The 18,703-nt window shown below is 42.3% G+C and overlaps 1 protein-coding gene across 5 annotated transcripts in view; it reads right to left on the bottom strand.

Annotated features, from left to right (window-relative positions):
• The window catches only part of Gprk2 (G protein-coupled receptor kinase 2), a 79,218-nt gene that overhangs the window by 10,309 nt on the left and 50,206 nt on the right, over positions 1 to 18,703 (bottom strand). For all 5 annotated transcript variants that reach the window (XR_011735526.1, XM_071798138.1, XM_071798140.1 and 2 more), the window contains 7 exons: positions 13,806 to 14,023; positions 12,199 to 12,704; positions 3,872 to 3,967; positions 2,931 to 3,288; positions 1,882 to 2,788; positions 1,310 to 1,447; positions 226 to 354 (listed from right to left, as the gene is read on the bottom strand). Coding sequence is in view for 4 of the 5 variants with exons in the window: in XM_071798138.1 (XP_071654239.1) it covers positions 226 to 354; positions 1,310 to 1,447; positions 1,882 to 2,788; positions 2,931 to 3,288; positions 3,872 to 3,967; positions 12,199 to 12,250 (1,680 nt within the window). In the remaining variant the exon portion in view is untranslated. The remainder of the gene's footprint in view (positions 1 to 225; positions 355 to 1,309; positions 1,448 to 1,881; positions 2,789 to 2,930; positions 3,289 to 3,871; positions 3,968 to 12,198; positions 12,705 to 13,805; positions 14,024 to 18,703) is intronic.

Genomic DNA, 18,703 nt, shown 5'->3' with positions numbered 1-18,703 from the left:
AAAAAACACCTTGATCTTTTAAGTATCTTTCTTAAGTATCCTTTAAATAGTTTTTAAAGTTGTTCAAAAACCTTTTAAGACGTAGATAGACTTTAAAGTATCTAAATTGTTTTTCTCTCTTGATATCCTTTAGATGTTTTTTAAATGTTCACCGGGCTTCTCTCTTATTCGAAATTAAATTTAATTAATTTTACGAAAATCTCGAAGCTTCATAAAATAATTTACCTTTCTCCGAAAAGGAAAGCAACCTCTGTCATCATTATTGGGCGGTGTATGGTTTATCAATAAGTCTGGGGTGGGCGTGTTATTAGGACCTAATACGTTCAGTTCCTTAAAACACTCAGTCTCTATCATCTGCAAAAAGAAGGAATAAAGGGCGTTAAATTGCGATTTGACAATTTCAATTCCGCGAGGTGCGTAGTAAGTGATTTAAAATCGGCAGAAGCTAAAGGTGGCTCGTGCGTAATGCGTCTTACGCAGCATCGCGGCTTTAAATAGGTACATCCACCCGAATAACGCCAGTGATAACGAGCCTCTCGCGCTGCTTCTGACGTAGGAAAACACTTTGCGCGAGCTCCATATTTTTTTATCTAAGTGCCGCTCTCCAGATGTTCCGGATGCACGTATAATATTTTCAGAAAGCGAAACAAAGCAAAAACCTCTAAAGTGCAATTAAATAACGAGACTTTATTGTTCCCTTACTTTAAGTCCAATTTAATTTTACTTTTTCAAAATTTTATTTCAAGATTTTAGCATACTTAATTTGGAATCTCACGAGAATGTTACACAAGTGACATTTTCTCATACCTACTAAGTTAACGCCACAAAAAAAATATATTCTAAATATATTCAAAATATATACTCTAGAATTAAGCATTATTAGGAGGTTATTTAATGCTTTACTTTTTATTTTAGTGAACTTTTTAGCAGGAATTTACAATTAAAACCGAAGAATGATAATTTCAGTCTCATTTAATCATTCTCTTTCAAAACTTTTTCGAAAAAATCAACTCTAAAAACTTTGTCGAAAAACATTGTTAAAATTTAAATTTATTTTAGATCACATTAATTACGTAGATTTCGACCCTACTGAAATACTATTGATATCAATATGAGCGCTTGAGACGCGTGGGCAGTCAAAGAATACGATTTACATTCACGTTATAATGGAGATCTTGTTAAGTGATCGTCTAAGTGCCACGTAGCAACAATATTATTTTTATAGGAAAGGTCAAAGGCCTTCTCTCCGAGGCGTGTCTCACAATCGGTGATCACGATACGGATGTATGACGTATACGGGTGATCTTACCTCATTTTGCCATGGAATGGACACACTGCCAGTGTTAAACTTGCTGTAGAAGGTGTCGTCCGTGGCGTCCAAATTGACACCTTTCACCGTGGAGAATTGCTCAATGTCCAGAACATCTTTAGCGTAAACCGCGTGAGGCTGTAACAATAAATGTATTAACGTTTAATTTTCTTGTTCTTGGTTCAATGATTTTACATATACATATTAAATCCACGCGAACATAGCGACAGTAATTCATTGTTATATAAACTAACATAAAGAATATAATAAAACAAAAATAATATTATAGCGTTAAAATTTTTAGCAATTTACACGATTTCTTAGAATCATCTCATTGTATAACACACAAAATATGTGTTAATTAAAAATTCATAACTATTATGGTTTATTTAGTGTATCGAAATTATATTAAATTGTTATTTATCGTACAATTTATATGTGGAGTTAATCTCGCATTTACCGTGTGCAAATAGATGAATAAATAGATTACATGTGAAACGAGGCTAAAGCAGAAGGAGATAAATACAAAGTCTCAATATAAGAAGATCGATCATCAAACGACACCTACTTACATCCGGCACAAACGGCGGTTCCCACATACCGGCCTCGAGCCTCTTCCAGTTCAGGCATTGAAAGAAACTATGGAGCTTCACCTCCTTCGCCCCATGCCGCCCGCACTTGCAGCCGAGCCTGTTCTTCGGGCTCTTCTTCAACAGCTGCTGACACAGACTCTTGGCGTCCTCGCTGAACTTGGTCGAGTACCTCTCCTGATCCTCCTTGACGCGTCTGTCGACTTCCTCGCGCTTGACCTTCTCTTTGCGAACACGGAACGGCGCCTGGCCTTCAATCATCTCATATAGCAGACAGCCGAAGCTGAACCAGTCTGGCGAGAAGGTGTACTTCTCGTTGTCGATCACCTCAGGTGCCATATAACCCACCGTGCCGACCCTACCGCGCACCATGTCGCCCTCCGTAATCTCCACCGCGAGACCAAGATCAGATATCCTCACGTGACCGTGATCGTCCAGCAGTATGTTCTCTGGCTTACAGTCCCTGTAGACGATACCCTGAAGATGAAGATGCTCCAGACCGCACACGACCTCGGCCGCGTAGAATCGGGCGCGATTTATGTCAAAGCCCGGCTCACAGCCCATATTGTAAATGTGAAACTTGAGATCGCCGCCGTTCATGATCGTCAACACGAGACAGAGCGCGTCCTTCGTCTCGTACGCGTACGCGAGCGAGACGACGAACTTGGAATTGATCTTCTGCAGGATGTTCTTCTCGATCAGCACCATCGACTCGCCTTTCCGCTTCTTGATGCGCTTCTTCTCCAGTTTCTTGCACGCGTACATCTTACCGGTTGCGCGGACCTGGCAGGCGCAGACCTCGCCGAAGCCGCCCTTGCCCAGCACCCGGTACATCCGGAAAGTCTTGTACGTCACCGGTTGCGCCTCCAGCCATTTCCATTGGAGATACCTGAAGAATCGATAGGAAAAAACATCGCTTGATTATCTACAATTCTTTCTCGCCATCAAAGAATTAAATTCCCATCAAAGAAAGTTTTTCCCACAAATTTATATTATCTATCTGCGTTACAATTTATTCATTGGCACTTTACCTGTAGAAGTAGAAGCTACTGAGGAAGGATGAGAACGGCTCGCCGGCCAGGAAGTTCTTCACGGTCTGCGCGACCTCGGTGAAGAGCTCCTTGCCGCCGGTGCTGAGTCGCTCCTCACACTGCGAGATCAGGGAATCGTTCAGGATGTCGACCACCTCCGAACCCTCCCGCTTCAGGTACTGCTCGAACAGCTCTTTCGCAAGATCGATGCGGTTCTCGTCCAGCTCAATCTCGTACTTCTCGATCGAGTCCAGGAAGAGGTTGTAGCGGTGGTAGGCCGGCTTCTTGTCCTGACAGAATTGTCGAAAGAGCAGCCGCCCGATCGGCTGCTGGTCCACCACATAGCCATACCTGATGTCTGCCCGACATCGTGAATTATATTGATTATATTGCCGCAGTTTAATCCCGAATGATTTCTCGCGAATTTTCCCGTGATGGATTGCACGTCGCGCGCACGAATATATATTTTCTATATAAATTTAATTTACATCCGTGAAATCTAATATCAATTTTGTCAAAAGTAAGATAATACTACTATCTTATAATACTACTGCTAGTTTAGAATAACGACATCACATAACATTTAAAAATAATTTCCTGAATATTTTATACCGGTACTGGCTCATATACGCGAGTGTAAAAGAGACGCGTTTATTCGCAACTTTTAATTACTTCAAATCGGGAAAGAGCGTTAACAGAGCGTTATCAGAGTAGGTTAATGGGACACGCAACGAACATTGTCTCGTTTCTCCGCCCATTCCAGCTTCTTTCAACCGCATAATGCGCACTGCATGTTGCGGACAGAGATTCCATAATCGCACAAAATCTAATTAGCGGCTATTTTATATGCAACATCGGCATTATTTAGTAAAATAACTCTCGATATAGCTTTTTAATTAAGGTCTCTATTTTTCTAGCGCTTGCAGTTATTACTAACTTACCCAGTTTATCTTTTAGGCCGATGCACTGGGAAATGTGTGGGAACTGAAGTATCTTCCGCCATTTCTTACTCTTTCCCTTGTTGCTGTCACTACCACCTGTCCAGAAAAGATGAAAATTTTTACAAATACAAAAAGTATACGTAAAAAAAGATAAGAACGACAAGAGAGAAGACACATTGTACCCTAAAAATTTTCAACAGCCCATTTTTATTCCCTATCCATTTTATACTTTATTATTTGTACCGCTGAAATTTTGTAAGTTGTTTGAAATTTTTATTAGAAATTTTATTGCCGCATAAATAAACAGCAGAATTCTTCAATTTTCATCTGTGACGGCGTACGTTAATTAAAAACAAATACGCACATGCATGTGAATTTTCCTGTGATCATTAATTAGAGCTCGAGTGAAATTTGTGCAGTAATCACGAACGTGCGACTGTGCTTGCGTTAAAGGGTAAATTAAAAATGAAACTTATTTTATTCGCTGTTGATGTAATTTTTCTGTCCGATATTAAAGCGACATATTTTAAAGTCGCGCGTTTGGAAAATAAACCGTAAATCTATATTTCACAGAACGCAACTATTTCGTTAAATATTCTTGTATATTATATGGCGCAGAGCGTAATATCAAAAACATTTGTAAAAGTGGCTATAATTTTGAAGAATATTAATACTCTGTGAGCACAAGTTAATTAATAACTTACACGTACACGCTGAAATAATTTCGAAAAATATAACAAGTCATTTGTGAAAGATTTTATGTAAAGATGTTACGTTTATTGGATTCTGGAGCGGATACATCATGAACGTCTTCGCGAAAAAGCAGATGGACAGAACGGAATACTGGATAGAAAGTACCGGAAGTTACGGAATTCACTCAAACGCGGATAACGGCAGATATTGGATCAGCGTTACGAGATTTATCCCGGCGCTTCGTAGAACTCGAAACGACGTCGAGAAATCCGTCGCGATAGAAGTTAAACGAGAAGAAAGTTATTCCACCCCTTGCCATTCGTAATTCATCGCCGGAAACGTATACAATATTCCTACGATCAATTCTTGCGCTTCCCTTTCCGCCGTTTGGAAAACATCCGCTCTCTTCCTCGCCGCATGAAAATCGCATAAAAACCGCGCAGTCAAAATTAATTTCGGTATTTTTGTTATTTTCAAGTCTCAATAATTTAATATAATAAATAATATGAAACGAGCATAGATCTCGAAACTGAAAATTTTAAGATTGATAAATCGTAAACAGCTAAAATTTAGATTTTATGCACAAAGTGCAATTAGAAAGTACTAAACTGTACTTGTTTAATAAATACAATGTATCAAAATCTTATCAGCGATAACTAATAACAAATAGTAATTTCTACCAATTGTAAAGCTATAACGTAAATATAACGTCAAAAGTATAATTAATATTCATCGCAAACTACGGGCTTCCGCCAAACTAAGCTTTCAGCAAGATTTATCCTCGTTCGACCGCGAAACTTGAAGTCTCATGAATTATTTCATATGCAAGGCGTTGCTCGCGACGGCAAACAAATCCTGACGGAGAAAAGTTATCGTGGACGCCGACAGAAATTTATTAATATCTTCGAAGCGAACGTCATAACATTAGATAACGCGTTGGAAAAACGCGCGTCGCGTTACAATGCGCATTTTACGTGATGACGTGCGCCGATAGGCTGCAGCAATAATGATTTATGGCGTATTAGTCGTTATTACGTGACTTTTTATCAAATAATCCCGCTATTCAATAACGTACAGGCAAGAAAAGAAAACGGCCTGAGAAGAGTTTATTTCCGATAACTAAATTGCGAGAATAATGATCCGCGTGGCTCGCAACACGTATTCAACCACTTTCTCGCATCTGCGGTTTTTTTTTTATCAACGTGGAGTTACTTTATGCTCAATAAAGAAGTATTTAAATATTAACGTAATATTGCCTACTGCATAAATGATGGAAAACCTAGAGAGAACTTTAATCTCATCTCACGAATTAAATTTCCACGGTAAGACTGAAGAACACAAGTTCCTTCGATTCCAAGTACGAATCTTGATTCGCCGGAGATAAATTTAAAGGTTAATTGAAAAAGAATTTAAAATTAAACGACAGATTTCAAACAATTCGCGGATAAAAGGGTTGGATAAAAGCAGGGAGTCTCTCGAGCACTCTGTACATTCACTTGCGTTAAACGAATTCCGGTTATGGCAAAAAGACGCCTTGGCTTTCGTCGGGAAAGATCCCCCGCGACGGCGGTATCGATCGCGCGGAAAAACGCCAAGGGACACGGAAAAGCGGTGGGAGACGCGCGAGACGCATGGTCCACGGTCCCAGTTTTTTTCGCTTCCGTGAACAAGCTCGTCGTACAGATCATTCCAAGAAAGCGGAAATGCCCCCGCGTCGCACCGAGAGGGCGAGAGATAATAGATTGTCTGACAGAAAGTCGATTACGAGATAGAGAACCATATATCAAGATAAGAACTTTCTATATTTGTCCGCGCGTTTAAGAGCGTCAGGAATTTTGACGTATACCGAATGGAGATGTCAAGTGGGTCCAGAAAATTCGAACAATGAGAGTTATAGATCGAATAAAGTAAATTCCGTATGATCCCGCGCGGTTTACTTCCATTGTCCGATGAATGATCCGCGAGAAATATCAACGGTGCAAAGTAATCCAGAGCAAGTTAGTACTTTTTCTCACTGACGCGCGAACCGAGTTTATATCAATGGAAATTAAATAGATTATTCGATATCGAGGTATAGAAGATATTACTCGAATACTGAAACTTTGATGGGTGAAAAAAATTGGTTAAAATTTTAAACAAAATCGAAATTGGATTCGTGAGATACAAATACAGTTCTCGACGCCGAGAACTGTATTTTACCGGCCGGTTTTACGGTCACTTCGGGACACCCTGTACCTCGTCGACATGTGCACGGGCCCGCTCGTTCGATCCCCAACGAGAACGGAAGTCGAGGGTCGCGTATAAGCCCCACCTTCTCTTCCACATCGGCGGAGGAAAAAGGAGGAAAACCGGGGGAGGAAGCAAGTGCTTCGATACGTACGAATTGCATCGCGCGGGACGAGGACCTGTCTAGTGCACGCTGCATCCTACTTACAGAACAAACCTATCGCGTCTCACGATCAGTCGTTAAAGGTGAAAGGTGCGTATACTTTCGAAAGTACAAAAGTGTATGGTTCATGATCGGACCTTTCGCTTAAAAGAAATTGTTTTCTTTTCGTTTTATATTAATATCAAATTTATATTAATTTATATTAATAATTTATATTAATCAAATTTACATTATATTAATATCAAATCGGTTTAATATTAAATTGCATACCAAAGTGAATCGTCAAATTAATTTTAGATAATTATAGAGACGGAGAGAGAATTTCAAAGGGATAGAAATATAATTTCACTAAATATTTAATTATTAAAAGAAAATAACGAAAGTTGAATACCTTGTCAAGCGATATGAAGGATTAACGCGAGATTCGCATATAAGCCATCCAGATCTCTTCACATGTACCTTTCGCGAGCAAATTTCGACTGTTCTGCTTGTAGCGGACTACCCTGTACTCCGTACAGCTATTGCCGCGATTCAATCGGTGTGCAGTCGTGTCGGCAATGCCGCGAAATGAAAAACCGCACTCGGCTCAGTGAATCGTGTGAGGGGAAAAGATAAAACGAGCTATACAACGATCGACCATTCGCGCGCATCTTGTCCAATCCCGGAAAGTGATGGAAAAAAAAGAAAAGAACGGGGGGAAAAAAGAGGTATTCGACGAAAGAGCTATACGAGCGAAAATGGAGAGCAGAAAAATTCAGAATCCGGAACCGAAGGTCGGAATAAAATAATTTCGTAAGTAAAATCGTATTTAAACCGGCTCTCGCGAACAATTGATTTACTCTGAATTTGTTGACTCAAGTCTAAATGGCTTCCATTTTTTACGTTAACTGACGGAAATGTACAGAATGCATTGCGTCATACATTATTTGTACATATTTCGTTTGATAAATGACGTTGCAAAATCCACTCGCTCGCTATTAAATTGTATCAGCTTCCACACGGTATGAACGTATGCAATTTTTATCGTTATGCGTATCATTTAAAGTAATTATTGTTATCCCGAGCGCGGAAATTTATTCGTAACAGTTCGCGTCCCGGCTGCGTTCCCGCGGTCGTGGAATTTTCTCACGCCTCATCGTCATCACGTAATTATGTCAGCGTGCGCGACGGGCATAACTCCGTATCTTCGTACACGATAATTGCAACGCGCGAATCCTCATTGCTGTCATTATAATAATTGAAGTTCCTGCCGCACGGCGAAACGTGACTTTCGATTATACGAACACGTCTACGTACGCGTCGATCCCGCAAAATGCATCTTTGGCTCGCGAGGACAGCCGCGTGATACATCATCTCCGACGTTATTGCATCGTTATTTCATTTGACGTCATTGCATAAATACATTTTTATGAACTTTATAAACACATCTATCATATCGTAAACCGCAGCTTCACGTAAGTCGGAAGTTTCTCTAAAACGTTTTTCAAAATCGATGTTCGAAAGATTGGTTGAAAACAATGATAACCTTTTTAGAGGTTATCATGAATTTTTAAAAATGCGCGGAGAAATTATAATCACTACTATCACTAGAACTATTGCAAATAAAATTTTAAAACATCTTTCGTTCTTTCCGCAAAATGTTAAAATATTCTTGATTATCAGAAAGTCCTAAACAAAAACGTATAAGAATTCTCCGAAAGTACAATCTGAACTCGATACTAAATGCTAACACTGCTTTCAAGTCTTTCAAGTGCAATTGGATGTTAATCTTTGGAATTTTTCAAAGGCGACCTTTGGCGTGGAGCTCTATAATTGATTAACTATCGAGCTCTAATGTTGGGATCCTGATTACACACGCGAAATTAGCCACGTTTAGAACTAATCCAGAGATAATCCAGGATTAGCGTCAACACCTCTCGCTTCCTTTCGTCCACGCTATGGCGACAGAAAATAACCGGTCGTGATAAATTGGAATTTCGTAAGTAGGAAAGTTTTTTCGTCGGCGCAACAAATTGATTACAGTCATTTCCCGATCGAGTGGCCGCTAATTACGTCGCCCGCGTTACGGCGAGCAAGGGAGACCGCTAATTAACCCGTTATTTCTGTAACCTGTCGAGAGTGTCCTGTATACTTACGTAATTCGCGGCGGCCGGATCTCCCGCGCGCGCGGCTTTCATTTATAAAGTTTATCAAGGCGATGCGATTACAAGGCCATTGACGGTGTGGTTCGCTATCACGCGAACCCATTTACCTACTTTCCGACCGTCAACACACGCCTGCACTCTTCGACAGGACGTCGTCGTTCGTAATGTACTATAATTGAATGCAGGCCGGTGGTGGGTGATCCTCCCCGTTGGATCGTCTGCTCGCAACCGATCCACAATTTGCGGTGGGGTCGACAAAACTTAGTCTCGAGCTACGACATGCGGCAACGTAGCCTCGTAATCTCTATGCAAATTTTATTCGACGATTCTCCCGGGGGAAGGGGAGGTTTTAGGCTTTCAATCTCTCGAACTAAATTCCGTTAAGGTTCATTTAGAAGTAAGAAAATATAATGTATCGTTTATTCGTATCCCTGAAAACCTTTAAGATTTTACGTCTATTAAGCTAGAGAACAGCATTTTATATTTGATCTTGCAAAAGAAAGTTTGATGTTTTTTTTTATTGAAAAACTGTTCTTAAATTTAAGAATTTTTTTATTAAATATATACACACAAAGAAAAAGAATAATCAATCATTCGAGATATTAAGTCGAATTACAATCAAATCTTCGAAATTGTTTTCTTTTCTTGTGAGAAAGATTTTCTAATCAAGAACTACATTATTAAAAGTTTTGTTCGTGAAAAGCGACTGTGAATTCCCACGGGAAGGAAAAAGCGTGGAAAATCCTGAAATACCTGCCCCTATGACATATTCCGTGGGGACGCGTTACAAAGCATAACGAGAAGTAAAACGTCACGTTTTCCTGTCAGCGAGGTTCATTGTACCCTGTAACGAGGCTAAAAATAGACGGCAAGCAGGACGGAAAAACAGTATCAAATCAAGCGTTTGTCCCTGCAAAAATCTCACGAGTCCCTACTATTTGGCGTACGCCTCTGAGACGCGCGGAAGATGTTATTTTCGTCGGCTCGAGTTTCTTACGAAATCGCGAAACGCCGCTAATTGCGAGGAGAAGTGACCGCTCGTATCAGAGAGGTTTACACGTGCCTCATGTAAAAAGGCTGATTACATGCGCTGATTATACAATTAAAATAATGATCGAGTTAAAGTCAGAAAGCTTATACGATCCAATTAGCATTAATTCGACATGCTTTTGGACAGATCTATACTTATTTTTAATTTATTATTACAATTTTTTAATATTTTTTTTTTCGATCGTTCCGTCTACAATAAAGGAGAAAAAGAGATATCAAAAGATCTCGCTATTGATGCAAGAAGCTTCGAAGCGTTTTCATGCGGCTGGCATATTGCACTATCGATATTTTAATTTCCTCTCTCCCTCTGCTCTTTCTCCAATCCTGTATACCAATTAAGTAACGAATATGCGGCGATGATACCGAGCCTGTGCGCGCTTAATATACACCGTAATTTTGTAGTTTACCAACGTTCGAGCGCGTGTCTGCTCGTGTAGACATGGGCGTCGCGACGCAACGGATGCTCGAGTCTAACAATAAATATGACAACGTGTGTCGCTTTACATCCTACAGAAATCAATTCAATTTGCTATTATAAGTACTTTCTATTCTTCGAGTGCGAAATTTATATTTGCAAAAAAAATCACATTAATATATAATTTCTTCCATTTCTTTTTATATCTTAATTTTTAATAAATCCTCCGTCATTGTTATCGAGCCCGTCTTTTCGTATTTCTCGTGTCTTTGCTTCTACCGATCGAAGAGAGAAGCTGAACAATTTGGAATCGCCTATATAGTACTCGCAAAAATAAACTTGAAATGTCCGGCTAATGTAAATCAAAATTCCGAGGATAAGGCGAAAGAACGATTGTTTATTTTATTTCGCGTTTTACCGGCGCCTATGACGATAGGCGTGCTAAAACACCCGTCGGGCCGAGCGGAAAGAAAAAGAGGATCCTCTCGTCGTAAAGATTTTTTGCTTCGATCTATCGCTCGCGTTACGGCGCTTAAACTGTCGGCGCGAGCATCACGATCGTTTTACGCGCGCATTAAAATACGGACACCTACAACAAGCCATCATAAATGCTTTAACGCGTTCACTCCAATAAGTACTCCTCGATCCAACACGTGTCTAGATATATATACATGTATAATGACAGATGCAAATTCGCCGCCATTTTATTAGTTATAAATGTCTCCGACGAATCTCTCTTATCGATAAAAAAGACTTAAATTGAATGTAATGCGTAAAAAAATATTTAACGCCCAAGTTTTTAACGTGTTGCTTTATCGCCTCCCGTGATACAGCGTTTTAAAAATTGACGTAAGTCTCGTAACGCGAGAAAAATTCTAAAGAGAGAAGAATTTTTTTTATTCTCCTCAGCCGTAAATGACGACTGAATCCCCTCGAGAACGTAATCACCATTCGTAATCACGGGTTTGCGGAAATATTTATCCCGAATCGCGCGTGTCGCAAAAAAAAAGTACGCGTCTAATGGCCTTAATTTTCTCGATGACGGCAATTCGAAACGCATTAAACGCGAAAGTAACGATTGCGACTGCATATTGCGCGTTAAACTCGAACCGTTCAATCTCGCGGCTAAAACTGCGGGGCGACTTTACGCGCGTAATAAATGTCGCCCGGCCGAACTCTCGGTAATGAAAGCTCTGTTATAGGGTTGTTCCGGGAAGGCCATTATACGTAGTAGATACACAATGTCCAGAATTGTACATTCAGCGCGCGCTAATCGACCAAACTCAATAACTGTTCTTGACACATGTTATAACCGGCGCGCAATTATTACACATCATAAAACAATCCTTGTCGCTATCGCGTGAATTTCCTCAGTTTCCTGCGATTACCTCGCCGCTCTTAAAAGGGATGGAAATAATAAAATTTGAAGTATTAATTAATACGTCATAAAAAATCATTATCGTAAATATATTTCTATAAAAACCGCACGAATCTTTTCATCGCAATCACCTATTCGTTTAATTATTCTGTATGCCGTTCTTAATTATTCAGCGTGCTATGTACAATCGATAATTCTCGCGGATAAATATATAAACGTAAAATCTGAAAGCGAATGGCAACACAAAGCGAGACTCACCTTCTCTCGCTTTCAGGTACACGGTGTTCGCCACGATGTTCTCCAACTCCATCAATTCCAGCTTGATCGGATTTGTGCGACCGAATCGGATGGGAGAAGAAGAAGAGGCCTCGTGGTCGACGGCGACGACGTCGGCGGGGGACGCGGCGGCGGTCGTGAAGTCGATCGCGGGGAATACGTTCGATTCTTGTCACACGAGGTTGATGGAACTCCTATCAGACAAACTCCCATCTGCGTTATCCTGCGGGCACCACCGCGGTCCACGAACGGTCCCCTTTTCCCGAGGATCGACGAGCGCGGATCCGCGTATCTTCTCCGATACGTGTCTCGATAAGGAACCACCGCGACCCAGGAAACCTCGATGCTGCGTCAAACGGTTGTCCGTTCGATCGATCGACAGGCTGGACTCATTTGGGATCCGATTCGACTCCCGGGAGAGAAACGCCTCGGAATAGGGATCAGCGCGTTCTTGCGATCGGCGCAGCCTCCTTGCCTCGGTAGTTTTCCTTGAAGGAAAAACAGCGTCTGCTCTTAGATGAATTTGCGCGAAAGCTGGCGAGTAATTTCGAAATCGTTCTCGCTCGCAATTAGGCTAATTAGAATAAGTAATCCCGGTGCAAGGCGACATTGCTGTGCCAAGATTGAGAAAAACTAGATCGCATCGCGTTGAGCGAACAGTGAGAATCGCCGGATTTTATTAGTCGGTGGATAATTTCATCAGTCTGGAACCTCTTCTATCTTAATAGGCAAAATCAACGGCCACGAGTAATGTGCGTGCGTTACGAAAGAAGCTTTATCACCATTCGTAGACTGCTCTCAGTGGATCTCCACCGAATCTCCGAATTCGACGGAATTAGAGAGCTCGACACTCAATAGCTCGTCCGCGTCGCTCGTCGCATAATCGACACTTGTCACCGGCGAATTCTCCGCGATCATTCTCGCTGTCCAAGCCACGATTAACGATCGCGTCGATCCTCCACGAACACTCGTCGGACACTTCCTCAATCGAACCTTCCATCAATCCTTTCCCCGACGAAGACGACGAAGGCGCGTTTCGCGAGAGCATTGACAAGCGTGCTCTTTCACTACGGTCATTCAGACAGAATTTATCGTCTCTATCCACAGCCCAGTCAGAATCGTCCTACGGCGAGTGAGAAAGAACGGACGATCGAGAGATTACTCGGTCAAAAGTGAGAGTATAGCGACGTGACTTGAACTTACACTTAAATTCGCGTGTGTTAGGGGAGACGTCACGCGACAAGGCTATCCTTTGTGGAATATATATATATATATATATATATATAAAGTAGCGCACTGTACATCGAGACGTTAATGGACGAAGGAAGACTCCGCGGAGCGCGCGTGCTTCAGCGTGACCTCGCGAAAATAACGCGCGAGTCCGCGCGGGATGCGCCTCGAGTGAGGCGCCGCGTGTAGCGAAGTGCTTGCCTTTCACTCTTCTGACGCTGGCGGAACGGACGGGGCGAGGGGTCAGCCGACAAAATGCGCGTTAACGGATGGCCGATCTCCGACGAGAAACCCCGGAGATTCGAGCGACGACGAATTATGGATGTACCGAAATCTCGCGTGCGGGCAAATTCACTCACTTCGCTCGATCTTCTTCCGCGGCGATGCTTCTTCTTCTTCTTCTCTTTTTTCTTCTTTTTCTTCTTCTTCTTACGGTGCACGCGCAGGGTGAATGACATCCGTCGAGAACGGCGGATTCCTAATGGCTCTCCTCCCCGCGCATTTCATTTCTTCGCGCGTTCACCGGCGCGTTACTCGCGCGCACCGCCTCGCGGACTCGCTCCCGTGCACGCGCATCCTGAAAAAAACAATCGCGAATTTGGCGAATTTGTCTTTATACACTGTGAAAATATCTGGACTTTGGAACCTGACTAATGAAGCCAGGTATGCGAGAAGCCGGATCCAGATTGAGCGGAGAATGCAAACGAACAAGCTACTGCATAACTGAATACGTTCCATTGTCAGTTTTCATTGTCATTAAGGAAAATATTCATGTTCGTTCGTGATCGTGCGTCCTTGTTAGCTTAATCTGGATCCGCCTAAGAAGGTTTCTCTATTTATTATATGATCACCCATCGACATTCCTTAGCATTCACCAAATTTAAATTGATACAAATTAATGCAGTATTAATTATCCATTATGATTACTGTTATTTTGGAAATAATAAATTCTTCTCATACATGGTTTGCTTCCAAAATATTACTTTACGAAAGACATTAATAAGACAACGACAAAAAGCGACACGTTAGCTGATTTTACATATATATCCCATCACACTGATAGCTCTCTCATTAGCATTTTAAAGCAAACGCACCAACGGGATATGTCATATAACAGCATACGAATCCCCATATTTTTTTCATAAATATTTTCTCAAAGTCTAAAAATCGGATATCGTGTGAGCTCGTTCGTCGTCGCTGGCACACATGTGCGTATGCATGAATGGCCGATGCATCGGACAGGTGCATCGAAGAGGAGAAGGAGACGGAGGATAAGAGGAATGGAGAGATAAAGATAACGACGCAACACTAACGTGCCGCGTTGACGGCGACAGCCGACGGTAATCTAATAAGAGCCGCGGAATGCGCGTTATTTCCACGTATTCATATCCGGTCGAAGCTTTTAATTAATAATGCGACTCGCCTGCGTACAACCGCGGAAATATAAATTCCGAGTAACCGCGGAAACGCGCGGGAGGGAAGAGGGATTAGAAAACCGGTGGAATTAGATGGATTCCCTGCCCGCCGCAAATTGAACTCGCGGCGCCCTTTTCCAATTATCCTCTCCCGAGCGCGCGGAGCGGACTCTGGCCGGCGAGACGCTCTTTTCTTTTAATTTTCCCGATATCGCGCCCGTCTCGTCGGAAGCCGACTCGATTAATTCTGCGTAACGGATCGCTCGAAGCTATATAGACGAACGCTGGAGAAACGCGGCGCGTCGAAATTGAAGCTTTTAACGGTAATGACTGACCGTAAAGAGCGATCTTTCAAATTATATTCTCACTTTAACGTAAACCACAAATAATTGCAAATTGTTATTCGCAATATATGATACATCACGTTGAATATGAGCATATTTGCGTGGTATACGTTACTTTAGCTACATTCCTATTTATATAAAATGTATGCTATTATTTACCGTTATTTTTATTATATAAATACGCTATTTTAAATGTTTAATTATTTATATTTGTATTCTTTAAAACAGATTTTCACGTATATTATTATAAATCACATCGTTATATCACAGAAATAGACGGCATGTGAGATGCGCTTGTAGCGCGTCGCGCTTTCTCTCGAAAGTACGTCCCGCATAGAATTTTTTCTCGAGGAAATATGGTTGGGGCGAAAAGAGGTGTTTCTGAATGTGGCGAGGAGTGTTAACCATTTGCGATGCACCGTCCCGGCGCGCTCTGGAATGCGACGCGGTTTTCATACCATTGTGCGAGAGATACGCGACTGTAAATTGACGACACGAACGAAGCAACGGCGCGCAACGTGTGTCGAGCGCGTCTGGATTCCCGAGCACGCTAACAGAGTATCCCCGCTATTAATTGCTATCGCATTCCCTCTCGGGGCCGTTCAATTCACAGCACGTTCAATTTCGTTTAATTGCCTTTTCAAACATTAATTCCATTTCACCGCTAATATTTGCTCCTCCGCCTGAAGAACGCCTAGCGTATTCTATATTTCGCACGACTAATATAATTCCATCTCCTTTTACAAACTCCGTCATCGTTAGATTTAGCAGCATTTTTTCTACCATTGCGCAAAAATTGCGTACAATTTACCGCGACGTCAAGTGGAGGAGAGAACCAAGTTCGCGATCGCGCGTATGACGGGACAGTTCGGCGCAAAACACGCGTCGAACCGTCTCGTACATCGGCATGAATCAATTTAAATGCCACGATGACCGCGAACGCGATTCAACGTGGGGGAGGGGGGGGAAACAGGAAGGTGAAGAGGGTAAAAAAGGGAGAGACGAGTCGCCCGCCTTTGAAATCCTCGAGAGCTGAAACCGAGAACGAGGCGAATCCGCCGCCACGCTCGCGTGCACGATTCCCCTTCGCCGATCGCCGGCCGCGATATATGCGTTGTACGGTGAAATAGAAATTGCCAATAACGACGCGACGGAACAATACATCGCCGCTGACGTTGATATGCATTAAAGGCGTTCGCATTGTGTCAATCGGTAAATGCAGTTTATACGTGACTGGACGGTATCATAGGCGCGTTGTAACGCGGGCGCGTCCACGCGTATATGGTGTCTCAGATCGATCGTGCTCTCTTTTTTGACGACCGGCGGGTTTTTCGGCCGATTTCGAATTGAATTTCCCTTCACGTGGACGTCGAGAAGGAAGCTTAATTTTAAATTACGAACGACTGAGAGCGAAAAGTCTCTTAAAAGCTAAATTGTAGCTTTTCGGACAATTCAAAGTCAAACTCACTTTAACGTTTGATCCTTGAGGTATTGAAAAATTTTAAGAAGCAATAAAACGACGTCTCGTCAAATCTTCAATCAAAAAAGATTCCCTCGAAATTGACCACGTGAAGTCAAAGAAGTAAGTGTATATATATATTAGTTGACCCGAGACACCATGTGCACGTATGCGCATCTGTATGTGTGTATGATATCGTGTACGTATACGGATGCACGATGTACGTGTGTATGTGCGCGAGAAAGAGGGAGAGAAAGAGCGAGCCCGAAGGGGATGGAAAAGCCAATTCCGTCGTATCAGCGCAAATGGCTATTGGCCGACAGGAAGGAACGCCGTGCGTTCTCTCCGCAGAAAGACGATAATAATAAACGTTTACGATCGGGCGAGCTCCAAATTGGAGCGCGAGTGCCTTTTTACAATCGGCCCTTAACCCACGCGATATTTCAATATCCGTCCACCCTTTTATCCACGTCCCGGATTATGGATCACCTTGGCTCACTTTCGTCTCAAACGCGGCCCGGGATAATTTGCAACGCAGCACGGGAGATGAGTTTTTCCGGAATTTTTAGCGCGGCTTTCAGCAAGATAGATTGTCGGCTCGGGTTCTTGAAAATTTATCCGAGAGAGAGAGAGAGAGACTACAGTCGTACACACGTGCGGGAGAGAAAAAGGGAAATTGCCAGCGCTTTAAGCCGCCGTTGCAACATCTCGCATTAATCATATTCATACACGAAAGAGTGGTCAAACTTTCGAGCACAATAAGTGCTCCGGTTTCATTAAAAATAACTTACATTTTATTTCTTCAATTCTTTATACATATCTACGTTAATTTAATAATATAATGTGCATTAGTTCGCGATAACTATAATTAAGAAAAAAAAAAGATGTAAAATCGCGAGATTTTTTAGGTGAAAATGAAACGACGTGAATGAACATTTACGTTAGTCGCGTTAGTCGCGATTTCGCGTGCATTGTTAGAAGAAAGAGTGTCCGAATATAATAATAAAACAGCCTTGGATGCGCCACTATTACGCAGGATGCAGAGCTTGCTTTATTTTCGGCTGACAAATGCTCGACGTATAACGAGCGTTGCGAAATTAGTTTAAGCTAGACGAAAGTTGCACGCTCCGATGCGAGCGACAACGGTCGACCGAGCGCGCAGCGCATTGTGTTTCGCTCTCGTTATACGCGAGAGGAGCATAATTAAAATAGCAATCCTTTCGTTTCCCGTGGCACGTCCACGTTCAATTTGCGTGTCCAGAAAATATCGCCAAAAGTGCATTATGCGACACGAAATTAATCGGAGCTCGAAAATCAGAATGTAAATGATGAAACCATGCTTTATTATTGTGCCTCGTGATTGTTTTTAATCACGCTAAAAATTTGCGTCGGTGAAAGTTCCAAATCCGTTCGTTTTATTCCACGTGAGTCACGTGGAATGGGGGATAGAGAGTTATAGGGATGCTCCGTCGATATCGAGACACGGTATTTAGAATACGGTAACGGATACCTTTGACATTGATATTCTACCTTTCGATATTAGTTAGTTAGCGATACCTAGAAAGGAGTATCGGATTTCGCACTGCGATATTCCGCGGCTGCGTTCAATTTCGATCGGCCGCGTCATGTCACGCGGAAGTTTCGAATTCCGTGCCTCAATCTCATATTCCAGCCCGTAATTTGCAATCCGCCCGCGCCGTTCGACGCGCGGACCTCATTATAGGGTGACTTCACCGGACGGTATATTACGCGTGTCACGACACTCACGATGGTTTTAGCGGTAGGTAAAGGATACCTACCCGACGGCAATTTGCGACGTACGTGACAAGTCGAAAGAATGTTTCCTCGTCTGTGGTTCGTCTAGGGCGTCCGACGCGATTGCGGTTCAACGGGTTTTGCGGTACGTGCGATACCTTATACATACGTAACATATCCGCGTCGTCACGCAGGCCCCATTGAGCAGAATAACGGTACGGAATCTTTCTCTCATTGAGGAATAAAAGACCGCGTATACGTAAAATCTAGTTATTTTATATTTA

The sequence above is a fragment of the Temnothorax longispinosus genome, chromosome 2 (genome assembly GCF_030848805.1).
Source record: "Temnothorax longispinosus isolate EJ_2023e chromosome 2, Tlon_JGU_v1, whole genome shotgun sequence".
NCBI lineage: Eukaryota > Metazoa > Arthropoda > Insecta > Hymenoptera > Formicidae > Temnothorax > Temnothorax longispinosus.
This window is presented reverse-complemented; position numbering and strand designations above follow the sequence as displayed.